Source organism: Colossoma macropomum, unplaced genomic scaffold (assembly GCF_904425465.1).
Source record: "Colossoma macropomum unplaced genomic scaffold, Colossoma_macropomum, whole genome shotgun sequence".
Taxonomy (NCBI): Eukaryota; Metazoa; Chordata; class Actinopteri; order Characiformes; family Serrasalmidae; genus Colossoma; species Colossoma macropomum.
This window is the reverse complement of record NW_023494796.1, coordinates 11,131,547-11,155,949: the sequence shown is the minus strand read 5'-3', so window position 1 is coordinate 11,155,949 and position 24,403 is coordinate 11,131,547. Positions and strand designations below refer to the sequence as shown.

Sequence of the window (24,403 nt, the reverse complement as noted above, 5' to 3'; positions counted from 1 at the left end):
TGCACGTGAATGTTTTGTAATTGGCTGTTTAGTCTCATGGTTAAGTTACTTTGCCCATCACTGCATGTATGAGGTCATTTGATCTCTTCTATCATCACAGGCCTAGTTTACACCAGTATTAACCACATAATGTTGTGTACAATAAGTGAATGTCAGTGAAAAATAGTGTTGATTATAACACAATTTTAGATCCCTCAATTCCTCAACATGCTTATGGAAATTAAAAGGCGCAGCTCTGCAGAAGGCCAGTCAGATGAGAAGAAGTTCAAACAAAAAAAAAAAAAGAACTGATTGGTCTCTCGTTGATTAATGAGTTCTTGTAAATTCATTCTTTCACTTAATCATCATCTGACCCGCTTATCCTTCTGGGTCACTGGGGGTGCTGGAGCCTATCCCTGAGAAATTCTGAGAATTTTCTTTTTCTATATACACTCTTGGAAGTGAGCTTTGCACATTCAAGAAATATCAGTGCTATATTATGATTAATACCACCCACATTAGAGAACTAACCACATGTTTTCCATTAAACATCAGCAGTTATTCTTTTAAAAAACTCACTGTATCCAAAATAGAGTTATGGAATGAAACGCTTCATGTATGACAGGTTATAGTCCCAAACAGTTCATAGCTCAAAACTCAAATGTCTGTGCAAACTTAATAATTTATAACTCATTCAATTTGGGCCACATCCACTGGGCAAACAAGAGAGTTTTTCCTCAGTGCAGTCATTTTGATGTCACATACATTGCATGTCTAAAATAATGTCTGTTCTCATATGTCACAAAGCTTCAATAAGGCTTTGGATATTTTGTGTGTTTTTACAATATATTTTAATAGTTTAGTGAGATCTGCGAGTCTTACTATGTGTGGTTCCTTTTAAATTGTTTAGTCTGAATGATTTTTTAAAAGTAGTGTTTTGTAAATTACACCAGGTATTTTGTTCAGTTTGTGCCCCACATCTCCCAGCTGAGATTAGTGTCATACTTGGACTGTGAGTTTGGGCACTGTAAGGTTCTCGCTGTGGCTCTGGGGAAGCTGCCTTAACATTAATGGACGGTTTTTATTTGGAGTGTGCACTGACCCTCCAGAGTTTAGAGTTTAGAGCACTCATTGTGCGAAATCTACAGCGTGGTAATGAAGTCGTGAACATAAATCCACCATGGTGGTGATCAGCTTGCCGGTATTTCATTACTGACATGTTAATGCATATTAATTATTAATGTTCAGTGCTGGTTTGGGTGGCCACACAGAAATGATACGGCAAAGAAAACAAACAATCAGAGCTGTGGATTGTGAAAAAGTAGAAGTACCGTTTGGTAAAAATGCAGCAGTAATTTAAAGAAAAGGTAAACAATTGTGAACTTTATTAACATGGAGTCAAATATAACAAGAACTTCAGTCCGCAAAGTGCATAAACAGAGCAGCATAATTCTGCCTCTTTTCAGTGTTTGTTTTTATGATTTGATTAGCTGAGCCACATTCAAAGCCAAAAAAAAAAAAATTCTATATTGAATTCTGTAATAATGCACTCCAAAATTCTTCTCATGCAGGTCACCTCCCTCCTTATAACTGACAAATGCAGCTGACCAAACACGTTTCAAAACATTATAGGAAAGATAATTATATCCACAGTGACTTGCACTGTGAGACTCTTTCAGGGTTTTTTTCATCACTTCTCATGCAAATGAGAAAAAGTGCAGTAGCACCACATTTAATGAAAACAGTCACACAGGCAGTTATTCCTTGTTTATGAATGAGAAAATACATCACTGCACTGTTGGCTTTTACTCTCATATTTAATCTGAAGTTGCCTTTTATGAGTCCAGCTCACTGTATTTAAAACAGGCTGTGATTACTTTTGGAGAGAACAACAAAGTTCATCACTTACAAAAGGAAAATTTGTAGTTAATACTTCATCCTTAATTCTTACAATGTTTTTCTTCTTATTTCTACAGATTTCATTGTTTTGTTCCTCGTGAAAACAATAAACAACAGTCTGCTTTCCAGTTTCTGCTGAATCTGAGTGTAGCAGCAGCAGAGAGTGATTCAGCTACAGGAGAGAGTTTTACTGAACTGCTGACATCTGTGTGCAGCTACTCAACCTTCCCTTTTGATGACCATGATAATGAGTATAATACTGATTCTCAGTGTGATTTTCTGCTGGATCTGTGCTCATATGTGAAGAACTATGAGACTCAAACAGGCAGGAGTGTTTTTCCAGCATTACAGCCAGTTTACCAGTCAGCTCCTGCAGTCTGGATCATAAACCTCTCAGAGAGAAAGAGCTCCCTCTTCCTAGAAGTGCTGAAACTCCAAACAGTGAAAAAACCAGTAGAGCTGACAGGCTGGTCAGATGAAGAGAGTGAAGTGAGGAGTTTCCTTCAGTGTCTGCCCTACATCTCCCAGCTGAGGTGAGTGTGAAGTCTTATTGTGATCTATGTAGGAATGCATGTTTTCATGGTTGTATTAAAATAATGATTTCATTGACTAGTGTGTTTAAGGTGCATGTATTATCTGCTAAATCAGTGATATGCAGTGTAATTAGTTAGTTGTTAGTAGGGGTGGGAATCTTAGAATCTGTAGTTTTAAAGCAAAGTATTTGTAATGATCCATAATGAATTTACTTCCAATATCTTTTATTAATAAATCAAATGGAAGTGATGTGGCAAGTGAACTAGAAGGCTCTCATTCACTGCTATTGTTTGGAGCACATGAGACGCTGCTGCCACTCATCTGCGATAAAATGCGCTGTTACGGTGTAATAAGATCCAGTCGTAATGGATGTCCACGCAGCACGTTACAACTGTTCCACCCATTTTCTTTAGTGATTTTATAACTTTGGTTTTGGTCTCGTTGTAGAGAGTGGGGGGGGGATCGCTGTGTCAGTAAAATATCTTCGAGACTGGACGCTGAATCTCAGCTCCAAAGTGTGTAACATAGCGCGATAGCCCTGGTTCTCAATGACTGAGAACTGGTGTGCAGACTGCAGGTCACAAAGCAACGAAGTCTCGCCTCGCTTGTAGCGAACGAATAGACAGAGATTTAAGGCGAACATTTGGAGATGAATGGACTTATTCGCATTTATAAGCAGCACAGTTGGGTTTCCTGGTATGTTAAATCTGCAGTGAGAGACTGTCAAACACTAAAAAGCTGCCAAGATGAAGTCAACTTCTCTTTCGAATTTTCCCGTTCCACCTTAAATGGTGCAGAAGTTACATTTGGCGCCTCAGGCAGAATTTAAGGTGGAATGGGAAAATTCGAACAAGAAGCTAGCCAATAATAAGCAACTTCAGCCTCATAAAACAGTCAAACGTTGAGAGACATTTTACAAGAAACTGATCTACTTTTGAGGAAAAGTTTTCTGGCGGAGATGGGAGGAAAGCAGCTGTAGCTAAAGCTTAAAGCAGAGCAAAGTAAATCTGCGCTCTCGTATATATTTTTTAGCCTTTAATAGGACATTATTACATACTGGACATTAAATGTTGTGGCTCCCAAGGTGGTTTGATTTTTGTTGAAAAGACAAAATGGCTCTTCTTAACATTTGGGCTGTGACTCCTGACCTAACCTGGCTTTAATGCAGAGGGAGCCGGTCGGATTTCTCGCTCATCCAGTAGTGTTTTTGTTATGTGCCGCCACAGACTGTCCGGGCGCTGCACTTCTAAGTTCCACCTTTTGCGTCAACATTACGTTATAAATTAAATATTTAGAAAATCAATTTTTGACATGTATGAATTGATTCAGAATCATTCACGTCTGCATCGCGATGCGTCTAAGAATCGAGTTTTTCCCCCACCCCTAGTTGTTAGAAATCAAAGTGTTTGTTTTTAATTACACTGCATTATCATTTGATTAAGAAAGCAACCAGGGATCCTCACTATTAGGTGACATTAGTGAGGAATTAAAAAATTATTTCTTCTTGGCCTGTGTCAGTGTGACACTGACTGTGTTCATCATTATAAATGTCATTTTACCCTTTTTCTTGTAGATTATATTTTGGGTCCGATATCAAGAAAAACATGCAGATGTTTCTGGATCTCTTCAGTAAAGCAGCAGAGAGTGAGATACAGACAGGAGAGACAACACTGGAGTTGTTATCATCAGTGTGCACTTACAGCTCATTTCCTTATGGAGAAACTCACAGTTCTGATCAGAGTGATTTTCTGCTGGATCTGTTCTCACATGTGAAGATCTATGAGACTCAAACAGGCAGGACTGTTCTTCCAGCATTACTGCCAGTTTACCAGTCAGCTCCTGCAGTCTGGATCATAGACCTCTCAGAGAGAAAGAGCTCCCTCTTCCTAGAAGTGCTGAAACTCCAAACAGAGAAGAAACCAGTAGAGCTGACAGGCTGGACAGATGAAGAGAGTGAAGTGAGGAGTTTCCTTCAGTGTCTGCCCTACATCTCCCAGCTGAGGTGAGTGTGAAGACTTGCTCTGTTAAATGTCAGAATGGATCTGTTTTCATAGATGGTTTAAAACATACATACATACATCATCTAAACCGCTTATCCTTCTGGGTCACGGTGGGGTGCTGGAGCCTATCCCAGCTGTCATTGGGCGGAAGGCAGGATACACCCTGGACAGGTCGCCAGTCCATCGCAGAGCAGACAGACAGACATACACATTCACACACAATCACACCTAGGGGCAATTTAGCATGTCCAATTAGCTTAAATGCATGTTTTTGGACTGTGGGAGGAAACCGTAGTACCCGAAGGAAACCCACGCAGACACGGGGAGAACGTGCAAACTCCACACAGAAATGACCCTGGTCGCCTAGCAGGGAATCGAACCCAGGCCATTCTCGCTGTGAGGCAACAGCGCTATCCACTGCGCCACCGTGCCGCCCTGGTTTAAAACAATGATTCAGTTTTCTAGTCTAAGGTACTTGTACTGTCTGCTACGTCAGTATGATGTAGCGTAATTGGTTAAATGTTAGAAATGAAATTGTTTGATATTAATTACACTGTATTATCATTTGACACAAACAGTGGTCTCTACTATTAGATGGTATTTTTGAAGACTTGAAGAATATTTTTTTCTCTGCCTGTGTCAGGGTCACACTGACTGTTCATCATTATAAACATCCTTTTACTCTTCTTCTTGTTGCAGATTATATTTTGGGTCTGATATCAGGAAAAACAAAAAGATTTTTCTGGATCTGTTCAGTAAAGCAGCAGAGTGGGAGAGACAGACAGGAGAGAACACTCTGGAGCTGTTAACATCAGTCTGCACTTACAGCCTTTTTCCTTATAGAGATACTCACAGATCTGAGCAGAGTGAGTTTCTGCTGGATCTGTTCTCACATGTGAAGAACTATGAGACTCAAACAGGCAGGACTGTTCTTCCAGCATTACAGCCAGTTTACCAGTCAGCTCCTGCAGTCTGGATCATAAACCTCTCAAAGAGAAAGAGCTCCCTCTTCCTAGAAGTGCTGAAACTCCAAACAGTAAAGAAACCAGTAAAGCTGAGTGGCTGGTCAGATGAAGAGAGTGAAGTGAGGAGTTTCCTTCAGTGTCTGCCCTATATCTCCCAGCTGAGGTGAGTGTGACCATCTGTTAAAGTAGAACTCAACTTTAAATCCAAGAGTGTGGAAAAAAACTGATGCAGTATAAAATTGTAATATTTTGAGTTAATAACATTATCAACACAGAGGCTGCACATTTTTGATATTTTATTTTTTAATTATGATTTTTAACGTGCTAAACCCTTTGTCAGACAAATAAGATTACCCAAAATGCTCTTCTGTCTTAATCCATGGGATGGCGCTGTTCTATTTCTGGTGACACCAAGGTTTCTGTCAGTAGAGGCATTATAAAAGTTAGACTGTGTAGTAGATAACATGCATACCGTGGATATCGCCAGTGCATAAAGAACACTGACTACATTTTATTACAAAGTGAGCATAATTAGACCTGTTTAATTGGATTTAGTGCAGCACAGTTTGTAAAGCATTGTTGTAATATTTTTATATGTGGCACTTCAGATTCTATAATGTTACGTTCCGACTTATTTACTTTTTCTGAGATTTAATATCATGATGCATATCGTGTATCGTGAAAATGTCTTAAAGTATCGTGATATATTATTGTTTCCCATATCACCCACTCCTAAGTGTGAAGGATCATGCTTTGTCAGAATGTGACAGTTTGTGGTTCATGACAGAATTTTCTAAACCAATGAGATTTCACATTAGATGTTGGATTTTTCATTAATTATGTCAAATTATCTCTATGCTGCGATTTGCAGTTTTGTTTAAAACGGTGTGTGAGGTCAGTGTGAGGTCTTGTTGTGGTACAGGTCAGAATCCATCTCTGTTTTCATAGTTTGTTTAAACGAAGGATTTCATTGTGCAGTTTATTTACTGTTTTTCTCGTCTGGATCAACCCTGTGACTAAACGAACACAAGTAATCTGTTCTCTGTGTTAAACTCCCAGAACCATGAACAATGTCTTCACAACCATCAACACATTCTCACTGATTCCACACGATTTGCATTTCTGATGCACTGTTTTTAAACCATACATACAGGTCTTAGTGCTATAGCACAGTTCTTACTGGGAACTTAGAACTGAAAACATCATCAGTGTAAACACAATTGACCATAATTGTCCACTCAGTTGTGCTTCTTGTTTGAAATATAAAAAGTCACACATTGACAAACACGAAAACAACACAGACCAGAGATAAAAAGAGGCAGAGGATGAACAATACAAAAAATTAAAGAGCTTCACCCTGTTTATGATGTCCAAAAATGGCTCACCACACACATCATATTGCTTCACCAGATTCCCCCAGTCAGTTTGGGGGGTCAGGGGCTCGAGTGGAAAAAAAGGGCAACATGAACATGAATTAAACTTAATTTAATTTACTATGTATTGCAGACACTCTTACAGAGAGAGAGGCAGAGTAATCATGTTTCAGAAAAAAACAAACATAGTGAAAACAGTTTTTCCAAAGACAGCCAAAATTATTAATATATGGATCTGAACCCCATTCGCCAGCATGCAAAGCCAGGGCACAACTCACTACACTACTTAATCATTACACAGAGTTTAGTTAAAACTCTATTTATGATCTTCACTGAGTCTTGTATAAATCCCTGTTTGTACAGTAAGGCACATTGTGTAGTAAGTTATTTACACTTATTGCCAACATTATGTTTGCTTGTTTAAAGTATCCACTGTATTGTGGAATGTGATGCTTTGTTAAAGAGATTATCACTGTTTTATTGGTGGGGTGGTTTTATTAAGTGGTGATGCGTGTTAGGTCAAAGTTTGAACTGAGGAGAGCCACATACGGTCAGCACTTCACCAGACAGGGGTGATGAAGAACAATGACTCTCATAGAGTCCAAGCTGACCCACAAGTGCTAAACCCGGGGTGAGGTTAAAAACTGAAACTTATTATATGTGTACAAAATACATTCATCATACACATCAACAAAGAGGGTCAGAGGGTGAAGCTCTCCTCTCAAAAGTTCCGGCCATGCAAGTTGATTGGTTAAGAATCGTTCTAACTGTGCTGTTATTTCGCCATAACATCACAGGTTTTTCACACTGTATCACTCTGCTGAGATGCCGTTGCTAAGCAACAACTTTGACAGCTGTAGGAGACGCTCAAGCCATTTGAACGTTTATACTATTAACTTTGCCACAAACAGAAAATGGAGACTTTTAAGATCACATTAGACCGACAGCCGATTTGGTCAGACTCTGAAGATGAGTCTACAACCCGGAATCAGCCAGAAATGAACCCAATACCATTCGCCATTCGCTTGCTCAGTGGTGATGACAGTTTGGGAATTTAGTGTAAGGAACTGCCGGCTGTGCAGTGAGTGAGCAGAGCTCGTTGCTCTGACGTAGCAACAAGCTGCTTGTTAAGGAACTATAATTTGGCAGAAGGAACTGCGAACATTAAAACATATTAAACGCCGCGTTCATGACCCAGTTTATTAATTTCTTACTTTATTTATTTAACTGTTGTATAAAAGCAATAGAACACTCGAGGTCGTGTGTTATCGCAAATAACATCACAGCTGTGATGATCTGCGACCAAATCACAGCCGTGATGTTATTTCGCAATAACACACTCCTTCTCGTGTTGTGTTGCTTAAATAGTGCAGTCAGAACATACACAGCAGATATATAAACACACTTATGGAGTAGCATACTGTGCTACAAAATACATGCCACTCTATCAAAATCTAAGCACACAAAAATCAGACACAGAATAAACATTCTACATTTTTAAATCACATAGTTTGATCACTTAAATATTGATTACCCTCAAAAAAGGAGGCATTTTCTCAAATGCTGTTTTCTATGCCTTCTACAGTGTGCAGTACAGAAGAAAACATACAGCAGTACACTGTTGTAGTTTGTTATGTATACACAGAAAAAAAAATGAAAACATTATCTTCATTAAAATATTTCTTTCTTGGCCTCGACCTCTTCCCGTATCTCCTCTTCTGTCAGTGTTCCTGAGTCAGTGCGTGAGTTTATTACACATTGTGGTGAATGGTGAATTGTGTTAACACAGGTGAGATGTGGTTTTATTCATTTACACAGTTTTGATTACTGACTCCAGTGTTTATGAAAATGAGACAGCTGACATTTCTTTATGACATTTACAGCTGTAGAAATTGAAAGCTGGAAGCATTTTGTTATGTTTTTATATCCTTCCCCTGCTTTGTAGGAGAAGTATTAACTTCATTTTTAGACATTCAGCCAGCTGCTTAGAGGAGCCCATGGTGTCTGCACATGGTTTGAAGAGTCAGAAAATGTATTACCCTCTGAAAGTGTCATCAGCTGATTTCCAGTGACAGTGTTTGGACTGCCTGACCAGTCCTAGCAATTTAATTAAGTTCTGAGACTTTACAACTGGAGCGTGTCCAAACATTTGCATGTGCCACAATTACTATTTTTTTCCTAATATTTAAGTCAATCAAATGTAAAGTAGCCTATCTATGCATTAACTAGGGTTGCAGGTCAACTGAAACCGTATCAGTATCAGTGCCGATACTTGTACTGAAATACAATATCAGTATCGTTAATAGAGAATACTGATACCATGAAGCAATTTCAGACACGCACATATCAATTGCAAACGCTCGGTCCTTCTGTACAAACTCACCACGCGTCCTTACGTTGCTGTGGAGGTTAAAACACTCGGTACTTAAGGTTGTGATAGAGTACAGATCAGAGAGGGATCTACTGTTATTCCAGCAGCCTCAACGGCTAAACATGGACAGTAGAGGAGAGTGAGCTGCTTTACCTCTTCTCTTGGATTGGAAATGCAATAGTTAATCATATTTTTATGCCATCTTTGCGTAAGACTTAAGTGGTCGTCTGCTATGGCAGTTGTGAAGCACGCTGGTGGTAAAAGACCGCTTGGTCAGGCTTGGCTGTCATTACAGCGCCCCTTGCTGTGACGCTCAGAATGCAGCTCGCGCTTGCGTCGTGTTATGAAATGTGTCGTGACACATTTTTGAACGCAACTACGCGTGAACCCCCATCTGCGTAGCTCGAAGTGTCTGCGTTCGCGTCCTTGCGTGGAGTATGTTTCGGGCCTAACAGTGCTCTTTGCAAAATCAGTAATGCTAGGTTTTTCGAGGGAGGGCAACAGGATTTGGTGATATACCATTTGGAATTCTTCCGACGGTATTTGCTTCACCTGTATGTCACAAAAAACAGACTGTTATTGCAACATATAAACAGAGCAAAACAAAACCCTTTACCTGATGGCTTTATTATTCTTGGTCAATGTCTGCATAACACTGACTGTGTTCATCACTAAATGTCCTTTTACTCTTTTTCTTGTAGGTTTGTTTGGTCTGATATCAAGAAAACGATCCAGATGTTTATGGATATGTTGATGAAAGCAGCAGAGAGTGGGATACAGACAGGAGAGAGGACACTGCAGCTGTTATCATCAGTGTGCAGTTACAGCTCCTTTCCTTTTGGAGATGCACATCGTTCTGAGCAGAGTGAGTTTCTGCTGGATCTGTTCTCACATGTGAAGAACTATGAGACTCAGACAGGCAGGAGTGTTCTTCCAGCATTACAGCCAGTTTACCAGTCAGCTCCTGCAGTCTGGATCATAAACCTCTCAGAGAGAAAGAGCTCCCTCTTCCTAGAAGTGCTGAAACTCCAAACAGAGAAGAAACCAGTAGAGCTGACAGGCTGGTCAGATGAAGAGAGTGAAGTGAGGAGTTTCCTTCAGTGTCTGCCCTACATCTCCCGGCTGAGGTGAGTGTGAAGGTTTATTCCAGTGGCGGCCTATACTTATTGGGCCTGGGTCCTCACTGGACATTGTGTAAATAAAAATCACTGTAATGTCAAAGACACTTGCGTATCGCTGTTCCCTTAGTCAAAAAAAAACCAACTGAAATAAAGGCAGGTCACTCTTAGCCGTATGCTTTCTCTTAAAGATAAACACTAACACACATTAACTGACCACATAAAACACATCTCAAACCAGCAAACGACAACATAAACAACAACAATGGTCACTTAAAGGAGGGGGGGGCACTCCTACCATGAGCCTTTTCTAATGGCTCTTTTTGCATGCCCACTTTCAAACTCCAATGGGAGCGCAGCCGGTAGCAGAACCTTAAAATATTATAACATGTCTAACAGTCCTATCATAATGCTAATAATAAAAAAAACAGAAACAGTTAAACTCACCATAGTCATTCACTTAAACAAAATCCATCCTTCCTTTCTTCTGATCGAACTGGTCTATGACTAGATCATACAGCTGCTCATCGCCTTTCACTTCCAAACAAAGTTCCCTTTTGATAGTGACTGAAGCCAGTGCAGATAGTCAGGACTGTCCTGGTGTGTTCCTCATATAGGTCTTATAAGTCATGAGAGTTTGAGAGCAGAAAATATTCTTTCCACAGAAGCAGTGTTACGACCTCTTATGTCATGACATTAAAAAAAACAAGCCAACACCATCCAACTGCCAGACCAAGACACCACCAACTACAAATGACTGACCACTTATCAGCATTTATTTCTTTTAACTTGAACAAGTTAAAGGCACCATCTTATAAAAGCTGGTAAGTCTAGTTTTAAAATCAAAAGTCAAATGACAAAAGATACATTTCAGGGGGTGAGATAAGGTCAAAACAAACTAGAAACAAAAGATAACTAAACTAATCTAACTCAAAACAAAATTGCAATTATAAGACTACCTCCCTGTCCCAAACCATGAGAAAACAATATACAAAAAAACAGAGCACTCACCCCCTTACTTAGAAAAATAGAGCTTTACAGGTATTTAGGCAAACTCATACAACAATAACATGAGTTCACAAAAGGTTCAGGTGCTTGGTCTGGTCAGGTCGAGGCTGATGGCACAGATGTGACCACTGGAACAGCCCTCTCCTTCTCCTGCAGTGCCGCAACTGCCCTTAAGTAACTGGTGCGCCCCCAATCCTAGGGGAAAAGTGATTACAAAAAAAAAAAATAACACCATACACCCCCAGGATCGTAACAGCAGCTAAAACTGGAATAGTTAGAATTAAACTGCTCAGTAAATATAGCTGGTGCATGCTCTCACTGAGTATATTGCATTAAAGGAAGATGTTAAACAGATGAAACATATGATGCGACAGTGGAGGAAACTGTCTCCTCTGCTGCTCCATAAAAATGCAAAACTCCTCCATTTCAGCCAAACGAAAGTGCATGTCAAAACTCTTACTTTGTTAAATGTCAGAGTACATCTGCATGGCCAAAAATGTCTTTGAAGGTCACAAAAAAAAGCTGAACTCAAAGTTTTCCAGGAGTGATAAGTAGCCTCAGCACTGTGTACAGCATCATGTTCAAATTCCTCAAGATGCTCAACGATGTAATTAAACATTGCCTGTAGAGCATCCTTCTTCTCAAGGCCAGAGCACATTAGTTTTGTAGTCAAATTCCATCTGGGAAGTGCCACTTGTGGCAGTTGTTTTTAGCAGATTTCATCAAGAAATCATCAATGAAAAGATCAATTCTTGTATCTTCAAACGTTTTCGAAGAAACTTCCACTTTTAGATGACTTGCAGAATTTTTATGTTTTTGGTGAAGCAGCTTAAATTGTTAAATCCTGTATTAGTCCACACACTGGTCTCAGTGTAAAACAGCTAATAGTCCCAACAAAACAACCTTTTATGTTGTACCGAACCAGTAAGCCAAGGGTAACGCTCCTAGTTAGGGTTAGGGTTAAGGTTAGTGCCTGAGTAAAAAACTCAAGATGAGGTGTTGGTCGGCCTTTTCTTACAGTATCCAGTTTTTCATTGAATATCTGTCTTGAAAATGGCATCGTTAACAATTTTTCGACAATATTAGGAGATTCCATCATTTCAGCAGAAAAAAGCTTCTTGTGGAACTGTTTGCTAGGTAGTTGCAGGGTTATGCAGGGTTATGCAGAGTTGCATTTCCACCATAAACACGAAAAGTGGAACTGAAAAACGATTTAGAGTAAAATGCAAACAAAAAAAGTGCTAAGGTGATATTAATGAGAATCACTTCACTTTTTTCCTCTAACATATTGGGCCTTCAGAGGAGTTTTCTATGGTTCTCCAGTTTTATTCTGTATCAGAGTGTATCAGTATGAGTGGTTGTTTTTTATTTGTGTTTATTTTTATAATAATGACAATCTGCCATAAAACCATTGAGGTTTTATGTTAGAAATTAGATTTTGTCTCCATGCTGAGATTTACTCCATACTGAGACAAGTTCTCAGTCTGAGGAAACATTTTTAAAAAGTAGGTTACTCACATTTATTTCATGTAAAGTTCACAAATGTGTGGTTCTTTTAAATGGAACTTATTTTGAAACAAGGAAAATGCATGTTTAGTTGTTTACAAAGTGTTTTCTTGTTTATAAGTATTTTATTTCACTGTTTCAGTGGTGCTGAGCAGTGTGTGCCATCTGCGTGTAAAGTGCTCCACTCCAGAGGAGAAACAGAGCAGGTGGCTCCTCTGCTCCAGGCTCTGGACTTCACTCTGTCTCTGGAAGGAAAGCTACTCACTTCCAGCTGCAGGGCTTTGGGGAGAGTGCTGGGCCTCTCAGCCTCCAACCTCAAACTCACTCTAAACCCACAAGCCATCTCTCTCAGAGGAACCAGACATCTCTTCAGATACATCACACACCTACACACTCTCAGGTATACTCTGTAGAGAGTTGATTCTTCGCTTATTGTTCAGCTATTGTAGTATGAAGGGTTTTTACACCTAAAAGGAAGTGAATGTGGGTTGGCTCAGATATTAAATGCTTTCCAATGTCTGTTATGTCAGTGTGACAGACCACACTGCCATGTTGGTAACAATCAGGTGTTAATTATTGCTAATTTGTCTAACAGTGTTTTTCTCTACTCTGTGGTGTTTCAGGCTGAGTGGTGTTATGGTGATGAGAACAGTGCGAGCGCTGAGAGCAGCGAAAGCTCCTGTTCCAGTGACGATTGAGGAGCTTTCACTCATCCACAGCACAACACAGCAGTCAAAGAAGGAGCTGTCCAGAGTCCTGAGCAGCTTGGCTTCTCTCCTGAGACTCTGGAATGTCCAGTGTCTGAACCTGACTGAACACACGATGGAGGTTCAGTCTCTCACTGTCCTACTGTGTCACCAGGGCTCTCTGACCATCAGGTCTCTGAGTTTTTTGTTGCATTTTCTTTTACCTACATAAATATTCATTGGACCATTAAAATAATCATAATGTTTGTGTCCTTTGTGTGTGTGTGTATGTGTGTGTGTGTGTATGTATGTGTGTGTGTATGTAGGTTATCTAATAAACGTCTCCAGAAGCTGGTTGTTGTGGTGAATGAAGCTCAGGATGAGGAGCTCACTCGTGGTTTCCTACAGAAAGTGGGTGGAGATCTGACTTCCTGCTCTCTGAACTGGGAATTGATCCACTATTTCCTGCAGTATCACACTGTCACTGTGGACTTTAGGAAGAGCAACATTAAACAGCAGAACATCAGAGAACTTGTGTCTGTACTGGACAGAGTTCAGCTCAGAAGGTAAGAGAAACACAGAAATGTGTAGAGGAGCACAGCATCTGTTAAAGTCTTTTATATTATATATAGATGCGATACTGAAATCAAAACACCATCATTTTTAGAATGACAGAATTAGAGTATAATAAGTATGTCCTTTGCACAGGTTGACCTCCAGCTTTGTGCTGCCCATCATAAGAGAGATCTATGAGACTGGCTCTGCTCACTGTGTGTCCAGCCTGTTGTGTTCAATAAAGAACTGCATCAACCTGAACAGCAGAGAGCTGGACTCTGTCCACTGTGCTGCTCTGCGCTTCACCCTCCAGCACTGCACTGCAGTCTCTCTCAGCCTGCTGTGGACCTCCATACCAGAGGGGGAGCTGGAGAGCATTGTGCCTCTACTCAGCCACGTCTCCCATCTCAGGTTTGGGCTTTTCATACTGTTTAACAGACCATAGTAAACCAATAGAAGCCCAGTCCTAAATGGCACCCTAAGCCCTGCAGTTCTCCTCAAAGTCCACACTTTGGTGACATCAGCAACATGCAGACCTACAGAGCAAGAAACCTTGAGGGTGTTTAGTTTAAATTCATGCATTTGGGACTTTTTTAATACTTCTTTTAAATAAATTAATTTGTTTATCTACAGAGGCTCAATTCAGATTACTAGCATAATGCAGCTCACGTTTGTTTATAAATTCTAACATGTTAAATTTATAAACAAACACATTTTTTACTTGCATTTGAAAATCTTCCTCTTTTCAATGCTGGTCAGCTGTAAACAAAACCGTTCACTCTGACTGGTCCTTGCATGTATCTCAAGGAATTCTGGGTAATAGGCTGCTGCAGAGTCTGCATTGTTGCTGTCCTCATAAAGCTGCATAGAGGGCGCTAGTGAGCACCCCTTTCATCACCAAAATGAGAAATGAGACATCCTACAGCCTCACAGTGCATGCATGATTGGGGACTGCAGGACTGCGAATGCACCATTCGGGACTGGCCCAGAAAGTTGAAGTTGAACTAAATGATATAGGAGAAAAGCCCCCAGGAAGTCTGCCTGAATCTAAATAGATAAGCCTTGTGATTAAACGGAAGACTAATCTCTCCTTTAAAACGGCAAAACAAGTTTGTGTTATTTTAAAATAATAAAATAAAGAACAGAAAACATGAGAAGTCTGTACTGGGGTTAAAGTCGTCACTTGTCGTCTTTTAGCCCACCTATGTTCTCAATACGCCCACTCATTGTTTTATTTAAGAAAAATGAATTTATTCATTGTCAGTTATCTGTCACTGACTGTGAATGTGTGTGTTTGTGTGTGTCAGTGTTGACAGGATGTTGTTGCTGAGGCTGCTCCGTTGCTGCAGTGTCTCTGTGCTCCAGCAGGGGGCAGCAGCAGTTCTGCTCTCTGCTCTGCAGCACAGACTGGACTTCTCCTGCAGCTCCACTCTGGACCTTACAGAACACACACAGACACACACTCTGAGCAGTGAGGACTGCAGAGTCATCTCCATGACCATCCAGAGAGCTCGGACCCCCACACAGCTCATTCTGCAGGACTGTGAGATAGAGGAGACTGGAGTGGAGCAGCTCTTCACCATTTTACACAAAGTCACTCTGCAGTAAGATTCTCACTGAGAACACCACAAACACTATATATACATTCTAGAAAAGATGAATGAATATGTAACATGAGAAAATAGGTGCAAAATCATTTTAGTTTGATTTGTATGTGAGTGTATTAATGTGTAATTTCTTAACTGTATGTGTTTGTGAATATTGTCTCTGTCTCAGCTGCAGTAAAGCTCTGCTGCTTCAGTTTCTGTCTCTTGTCCCTGTGGGGACTGAGCTGGACTGTGTGAGGCGTGTTGTGGCTCTATCTCAGGCTCTGGGTGAGGAACTGGACCTCAGTCAAACCCAGCTGGACCTGCAGGTCTGCAGGTCACTGGCGCTGGTTCTGGAACATTCTGAAGGGCTGACAGAACTGGACCTCAGCCACTGCCAGCTCACTGACCACTGCCTGGATCTGCTGCTTCCACACCTGCACAAAATCAACATCCTGGAGTGAGTGATGTGGGAGGGAGGGTCTAATTGTAAAATGAATGAGAAATTAAAATTGATCAATATAGTACAAATATGCTTTATATACATATACAGTATAGCTATATAGTGTGTTTAAAAGGTGAAATGTATAAGTAGCAACGTAATTATTTAGTGCCTCGTATAGTACAAAATAAGAATTTATTGTTAGTGATTTTGTGTAAAGGTGTGGTAATTATAATCTGTTTCATTTCAGTCTCAGCGACAATTACCTTACTGATGTCTCAGCAAAGAGAATCTACGATATTGTCTCCACTAACAGCAACATTCAGACTGTTCGGTAAGTGTGTGTGTTTTGTTACAGTTTAATGTCCACTGCCTGGCCACAAAGTTAACGTTTGGATTAAAATGAGCAAATACTCAAGAGCCTTAGATTGGATAATTACTGCAGTGATTAATGTTTCAGCTGGCAACAATTCTTTCAACCCTGACAGATGCAGAGAGTAGCTAATTTCTTAAACAACCATATTGAAGACGTGTCCTGTGCTTGTGGAAAAGACGTTACTGTGTTTCAGACGAGTCAAATTATTGGCCTACATCAAGCAAAGAAACCAGCTAGGAAATTGCTGATGTTACCGGACTTGGGTTCTTTCCCGATTTGAGCCTGATAAATCTTGGCATTGTCGTCCTGGAGTATGCTTTTTCCATCAGGGAACAAAAATCTGACCAAATCGCATAAAGCAATTAGGCAGTGTTACGATCTGGGTTGTTTTAAGTGGTCAGGGCAGGTTCAGCAACATTATGTGGCAGTAAAATTAGGTCAGCTGACTACCTGAATGTCATGAATGACCAGGTTATCCCATCAATGGATTTTTCTTCCTTAATGACACGCCATATTCCAGGATGACAATGACAAGATTCATCTGGCTCAAATTGGGAAAGAGTGGTTCAGGGAGCATGAGGAATCATTTTCACACATGAATTGGCCACCACAGAGTCCTGACCTTAACCACACTGAAAGTCTTTGGGATGTTCTAGAGAAGACTTTACGTAATGGTTTGACTCTCCCATTATCAATACCAGATCTCGGCCAAAAACTAATGCAACTCTGGCTGGAAGTACGAAATATTACAACTATTACTCTTTTTTTGGCCAGGCAGTGTATTACAGCACTATGTTAGTGTTTGTTACAGTTTGGATCTATTAGTAGACACTAAAGGATTGTGTGTGTTCGTATGTTTTGTCTCTACAGACTCTTCAGCAACAGAATTACAGAAAGACTGCGTTTCCTCTCAGACCGGCGCTTTGAGATCTGGTGATACTGTGATGATGCAGTGATGGCATTAGATTATCATGACAGTGATTTTCTGTTACATTGATTAACAAAAATTACAACCCTAAAGATTCAGAACATGTAACATATACTGTATATAGGCAGATATACTGGACTTCACTGATCTTCACTGATATGTACTAAAATACTATAACTCTGCTGTATATTTGTCAGCAATAATAACTTCAAAGATCATATACTTGAATCAACTTTTTCCATTTGAATGGATTTTGGGACTGTATGAACACAGGTGTTTTGGTGGAATTGTTTTCACAATGTCAGTGTCATTCCATGAGGGTGCAAACATAATATTTACCGTTAGCTCATGGACTGAAATGTACCTACTCTGTCTGGCTGCTATTGAAGATTGAAGCTTTGTATTTCTCACACTATGGGGCCTTACCTTTTTCTCACAAAATCAGATATTGTTTATACTGTGTATATATTCTGTGTTTTATTAAGTGTTTTATGGGAATTTGCTGTATTGCTGTCCTGTTAACACAAAACCCTGTTTATTGATCTCTACGTTACCTTACAGTTTCAGTCTGACACGTCTAGCAATTTGTCCAGGCAGAGATTTGATTAAACTGCTTTCAGGAAAATGAGCAAAAACATCTTCTTGTCTAAGATCAGCTGTTCTTTTAATACAGTTCTGCATGTTTCAAGGCTGTTGTCAAGAAGCAGTGATTACTGTTTCTTTCTCTTTCCTGGTAGAAACTTTTTAATGTCAGTAAAACATTATTTATGCGTTTTTATTTTCTGTACTCATCTGTATTCACTCCCTCTCTTTTACAGAGAATACTAAGTATTGGCTGTTACTGAGTGTTGAGTCAAATAAAGTGAATATTTGTCTATGAAGATGATGAACAAGACTGATTTCTCTTCATACAATCCTTCATTTTAAGACAAATAGAACTGTCAAGGTTAATCAAGCTCTACTGGGTTAGTTATATCAATGTTATTCTGTTTTTTCCAGAAACTGAAGTTAAATGCATTTGTCTTACTGTTTGTCTGGGCTCACATTTTAAAGTTCACCTATAAAAATCTACAGTAGTCTGGAGGTTTTCCAGTGTTTAGGCCCTGTTACTGATCAGCCAATGCTAGAACTGTTACTTATTGGCTATGATGAGTTCCAGGTGAGACACTGCTCAGTACGTCATCATTGTGGTAAAAATTAAGCTGTTCTACAGTTAAAATCTTCTCTTCCAGTTTTACTTTACTCAAAGGTAGAACCTTCTACTACCTGATATGAAGCAGTCTTGTACTAAGAACTCTGGGAATTTTAAATCAGATAAAGAGCTTCATTATCATCAGTCTCCACTCCACTCACTTCATTTTGCATAATCACCTATTTGTCCATCCTAATTAGGTGGTGCAGCTTTCACATGCAAAGAAAGAGAACTAAAATGCATAGACTGCCTCTTTGTAGATAACAGGTTAGTTTCTTTCACACAACTTGGAAAATTTAGTCTTTCTCAGTACCTGCAAATTACTCTTTATATTCAAGAGAACATTTTCCAGGTCACAACTAAATCACTATGTGAGCCGTTTCTTTCACTCTGACTCCAGACATAGTTTCTCACTGTCTCCTCCTTCATATTACCTGTGAATACAAGTCTCCTTAAAGAAGCTTTGGACCTGAGAGCTGAATGATGCACTTGGTGAGGAAATATGGTAAGAGAGCTGATCCAGAATACAGCAGAGGTGCAGCTCATTCACTGTAAGATACTCCACACTATTGTTCTAAGACTAAATTAAGTTAAAAAGTTTGTGTACACACACAGGTGATTAATTGTAAACTCACCCATAAGCACTGTAAAAAGGTAACAGGTGAGTTTTTTTTTATTCATGCTTTCTTTTTTCTTGTTTTCTTTCGTGTTTTTGTAATATATTCTATTTAGAAAATGTTCTGTTCTGAATTTTAGTGCAAAATGCAGCCTTTGGAAATGCATAGATGTATAGACTGATGTTCCAATGTGGAGAACAGTGTGCAGGGTTGGGGTGCAATGAAATACAAGTATTGGGAATACATATTTAGAGTACAGAAATAAGGTATCTGTATTCAGTCCAAGTTACATTTTGTAAAGGCAGAATACAGTTACTCTTTACATTTTAGGAAAATGTTTTTAGAATACATTCCCTGTAAATTAAAAAAAGAGGAAAATCTTCAAAAGAAACACGGTTGATGCTTCTTTTTAGATCTGCACACAGCATGTAGCAAACATGCTCTTTAGATGAACCCTTAAGACGACCTCAATTAACAGTTTCTTTACCGAAACTTATTCCGGCTAAAGTCTTACTAGGCTAATAAATCAATGTGATTATCAGTTATTAAACTCTGTATTACTGAGCTCTGCTAAAGCCTGAGTAGACTGATAAATCAATGTGATGATCAGTTATTAATCTCAGTGTTACTGAGCTCTGCTAAAGCCTGAGTAGACTGATAAATCAATGTGATGATCAGTTATTAATCTCGGTGTTACCGAGCTCTGATAAAGCCTGAGTAGACTGATAAATCAATGTGATGATCAGTTATTAATCTCGGTGTTACCGAGCTCTGCTAAAGCCTGAGTAGACTGATAAATCAATGTGATGATCAGTTATTAATCTCAGTGTTACTGAGCTCTGCTAAAGCCTGAGTAGACTGATAAATCAATGTGATGATCAGTTATTAATCTCGGTGTTACCGAGCTCTGCTAAAGCCTGAGTAGACTGATAAATCAATGTGATGATCAGTTATTAATCTCAGTGTTACCGAGCTCTGCTAAAGCCTGAGTAGACTGATAAATCAATGTGATGATCAGTTATTAATCTCAGTGTTACTGAGCTCTGCTAAAGCCTGAGTAGACTGATAAATCAATGTGATGATCAGTTATTAATCTCAGTGTTACTGAGCTCTTTTGTAGGCTGATTAAACTAATAATCTCCTCAGTAGTGGACATGTTTGTAAGTGATAAGCTTAGCATTGGTGTTGTACTGGAGTCCTTCTCAGGGGATTCTGGGAGCAGTGGACTGTTGAAGACCTTTTCTGGGAAAGAAAAAAGGTCTTCATTTAAATGATAAGTAAATTTTCCACAAAGACTACAGGAAGAAAACTGTTAACAAGCAACAGCAAGGACAATGTGAATTTGTAAAAAAAATTACAGTGTTTTCCCAATGAACTATATCAATATGTATTCTAAATGCATTCTGAATATGTTAGCTTATATATTGTATATTGTATATACTGTAATGGAATACATTACTGTACATTTTTTGGAAAGTGTATTCAGTATTCAGCCACCACTACTTTTTTAAAGTTGCCCAACACTGTCAGTGTGCAGTACTGATCTTCTGTGCTGTGTTTGGCTGTTCATACATTTTACTAATAATATCTCAGAATAAAATCAAACCCAGACTTCATTATTAGAAAAGCAGAAATGTTTAAGATGTTTTAGACTGAGCACTGCAGCGTGTAACTGGTTCAAACAGAATCAGATCATATGAACTCTGTGTGCACAATACAGTGACAAAGTTGGGTTTTTATAAATGATTATATAGTTTTGAATGAAGTGTTTTATTTTGCATACAATCTGAGGCGTTCTGCTGTTTGTGTGTGTGGCTGTGTAAATTGCGTGTATAGTAGTTGGACAAAATGAGCCCCATGTTCAAAATCAAGCCTAAGAAATCACAAAAAACTCTAAACAGATCAACCTGGTTCTTAGCACCATAATTCCTCAGATGGAGCCAAAACACCCAAAAATCCAGTAAATTAATGTTTGGTTGTGTATTTATCACCATCCCTGTCAGAATGTTTGTGATAAAGACAGTTACAATGTTGTGTTGCATTTCACAAACACAACACGTGAATAATAAAAATACATAAATCAAAAATAAAATAAAATACATAAATTAATATTTTTCAGTTCAGTTGTTGCACTGCAGCTCTAAAAGTCCTTAACATGTGGGCTCTGATTTGCACTGTCCTACATCTAATGATGGTTTGAACAAATATAGAAAATGTAAAGAACTTCATCAAAGGAAAGACTGAACACTCATCAGAAGCTGCCACTGATGTTTGAGTCTTGCAGGTCATGGTTTTCTGGAAACGTTCACTGCAGAGAAGGACCGTCTTGTGTCAGAGGGTTTTCCATACATGCCTCAATACACAGGCCGCTTCAGCATGCTTCATAAAAAGGTGTAGAGCATCTAATATTCCTGCTGGATTTTCTCACCAATCCAGGAATGTCAAGGAAACGAGACCGAAACTGATGTGTTGTTGTGATGAAGCAGCTTCTGCCTTTTCTCTCTTTGACCACAGACTCGTCTGTTGAGTCTCTTTGTAGTTAAAGCTTCTCTGCACTCTGCACTAAACAGCTCTTCACCACTTTCATTCATTTAAATATTTCAATTCAGCTGAATTTCTCACTCTTGTGTTTTAATCACATCTGCTACCAGGATGTCGACCATCTGTTTATGTTCTGCATCTGTTAGTGTTTTAGTTTTATCTGCTCCATGAAGATTTCTTCACCTTTGTATCGGCCTTGAGAACAGCATCAACCATCTGCCAACACATAATTCAGTGCCATGATGTGTCTATGGAAAATAAAGGAGCAGCCATTTTCAGTCTGTTCTAAAGCCCCGTCCCCTTCTGACTAATAAAGCCCTAAAACTTAAAATACTGTAACTCATTTCTAATGAAAAATGATATTTATTTATTTATTTTATTTATTTAAGTCTGAGTGTGTTCACTGAATGTTCACCTGTTTTACTTCATCCTGAGCCATAAATTCTGTTGTTCTCCTTCTTCTCTGTGTAGATTAAAGAATAACTGTAGAGAGGGATGAACTGGATGACCCTGGAAAGAGTGGAGAGTCTGACTCTACAGAGGAAGCTGATTCATCACTGACCGTTTGAGTTCAGAACTGAAGCTCCTGAAGATCTTCATCTCCCTCTGTTCCTGATTGGTCAGTTAAGACGTCTTGAATAAATCTGTTGTACAAGTACTACTACTAATAATAACAATAACAATAATAATAATAATAATAATAATTTGATTACGAAATAACACATAATTGTTGTTGCTTACTTTATAGTTTATTGTGCTTGTTGTTCAAATACTGACCGATAGAGGGCGCACTGTACACTTTATAAAATCCTCCTGAAGTCATTCTGTAACAGCTACATGGCTTTTTCCCATCATTCCTGACTGTTACTCAGCTCTCAGTTCAGTCTGTAGAGTCTCATGTATCAGTCAGTGGACAAAATACAACACAATATTACAAACACATGAGTCTGATCAGTAACTGGTCAGTGTTGTAGAATCATCTAAGGAAGCTCTGTTAGCATTTTAAACAGGCTGAGTTTGGGTGTCACATCATAATGATCCACAAGAGGGCACCACTCACCAGCTTAAACGCAGATCCAGCCAACGACTGTATTTATGAGTTACTGCATCCAAAGCTAATGAGTTCTACACAGTGAGGAACCCTCAGAACCTTCTAGACCTTCAGAGAAGACCTAATGATTTCTGAGAACTGAACAGTACATGTCTGTAAATCTTAGTTCATTTTTACTTAATAGAATAATCATGATTGTTGTTTTTAAACTCTAGTTTTGAAGTGAGACTCATTTCTTTTTATTACTTACTGTTATGTTTCATTGTTATGAACTCACTTATCAATAGTAACTAAGGGGGGTGGGGCTGATAAACCTTCACCATCTGAAGAAAAGCAAAGTGAGTGTTGTGGTGATCTCTGAAAAAGAGCTTGTTTATAAAGGAGATCCACCTCTAATTAACTTTTTCAGAAAACATCCTCAAAGAACAGACACTGGACACAGGAATATTGTGAGATGCTGCAGGACAGATGAACTGAAAACCTTCATCTCTGTAGGAGGAGCAGTAAAGGCTGATATTGAGGCAGAGACGCAGGAGGCCTGTAGAGGATCTGATGTGGATTCTCACTTCCACAAGCTTCAGTGTGGCCTGATGCATGCTGGAATGTCCACTGTCCCCTCTTCTCCTCTGAAGCTGCAGTCTGAGCTGCAGGGTACGGCAGAATGTCTGACTGAGATGCACATGTACTGCAGCTTCCTGCAGCTCTCCCTGTCATACAGCAGTCCACAAAACAGCTGCTCTCATTAAGATTTCAGTCCAGATGAGTAAATAATCAGTCAGTACACGGTCCTGTAGGGTAACAGCAGTTTGATATAAGTGAGTCACTTTAACAGAAAATATGATATACATCATCTAGAAGATGAAGAACATTTAAATCCTTCATTTCGTCAAGAACGCAGGTTTCAGCATCGCTCCAAAAGTGTTTTGTTGTCATCTCGAGGATGCTGTGCTAAAGACTGCTTACTGTTTCTGGTGTTGTGCTGAATTCAGACTCCCTGGCACAATCAACTCCCCTTTATGTGCACAAATGACAATTAAGGGCTGATCTTTAATCATCCTTCACAGAGAACAGCACAGCAGGACCTAAAGCCACATAAACAGCCTCACAGTGACGTAAGTGTATTACATGTTATTAATTAAATGTAACGAACCAAAGACTTTGGTTGTTACCGCAGCACTCAGGGGGACTGAAGACCTTTCAGTCATAATGATCAGTATTACAAGAACACTTTAAACACAGTTTTAATTCTCAGGTCTGGATCAATATAATATACTTACTATAACCAAGATCACCTCTGACCACGTGACGCTGCAGTATTACTTTATTCCTCATCATTATTAGACAGCCTGACTTTCATTTCTCACTGAATGAGATATTGGAGACATCAAATTGAACAAATATACCCTAATTATCTCTAAATATCCAGCTAGAACATATCTAGAGCGCTTAATGAGCTGAGTTATAAACACAGTAGTGCATAAACAGAAGTTGGATCTTGTGATTAAAATTTTTATTCTTGTATTTTTTACTTTGATTTTGGATGAAACGTCAGCAGACTTTACAGTCTTTAAAACCTGCTGAAATTATAAATGCAGTTTATAAACACATCTTTAATCAGGAAACACCTTAAACTTTAACTTGAACTGTTTTATTGAGCAGCTAAACGGACTCGCCCC

General features: G+C 39.2%; 1 protein-coding gene across 9 annotated transcripts in view; it reads left to right on the top strand.

The window, feature by feature from the left end:
* The window catches only part of LOC118817098, a 103,806-nt gene extending 85,599 nt beyond the window's left edge, over positions 1–18,207 (top strand). For 2 of the 9 annotated variants that reach the window (XM_036583790.1, XM_036583789.1), the window contains 12 exons: positions 1,956–2,411; positions 3,986–4,414; positions 5,112–5,540; positions 9,823–10,248; positions 12,896–13,153; positions 13,377–13,631; positions 13,766–14,005; positions 14,148–14,405; positions 15,302–15,598; positions 15,771–16,040; positions 16,273–16,356; positions 17,269–18,207. In XM_036583790.1, coding sequence (XP_036439683.1) covers positions 1,956–2,411; positions 3,986–4,414; positions 5,112–5,540; positions 9,823–10,248; positions 12,896–13,153; positions 13,377–13,631; positions 13,766–14,005; positions 14,148–14,405; positions 15,302–15,598; positions 15,771–16,040; positions 16,273–16,356; positions 17,269–17,335 — 3,469 coding nt within the window. In that variant the 3' untranslated portion in view covers positions 17,336–18,207. The remainder of the gene's footprint in view (positions 1–1,955; positions 2,412–3,985; positions 4,415–5,111; positions 5,541–9,822; positions 10,249–12,895; positions 13,154–13,376; positions 13,632–13,765; positions 14,006–14,147; positions 14,406–15,301; positions 15,599–15,770; positions 16,041–16,272; positions 16,357–17,268) is intronic. The other 7 variants (XM_036583791.1, XM_036583797.1, XM_036583794.1 and 4 more) reach the window with 7 other exon arrangements.
* The last annotated feature ends 6,196 nt before the right edge of the window (positions 18,208–24,403 follow it).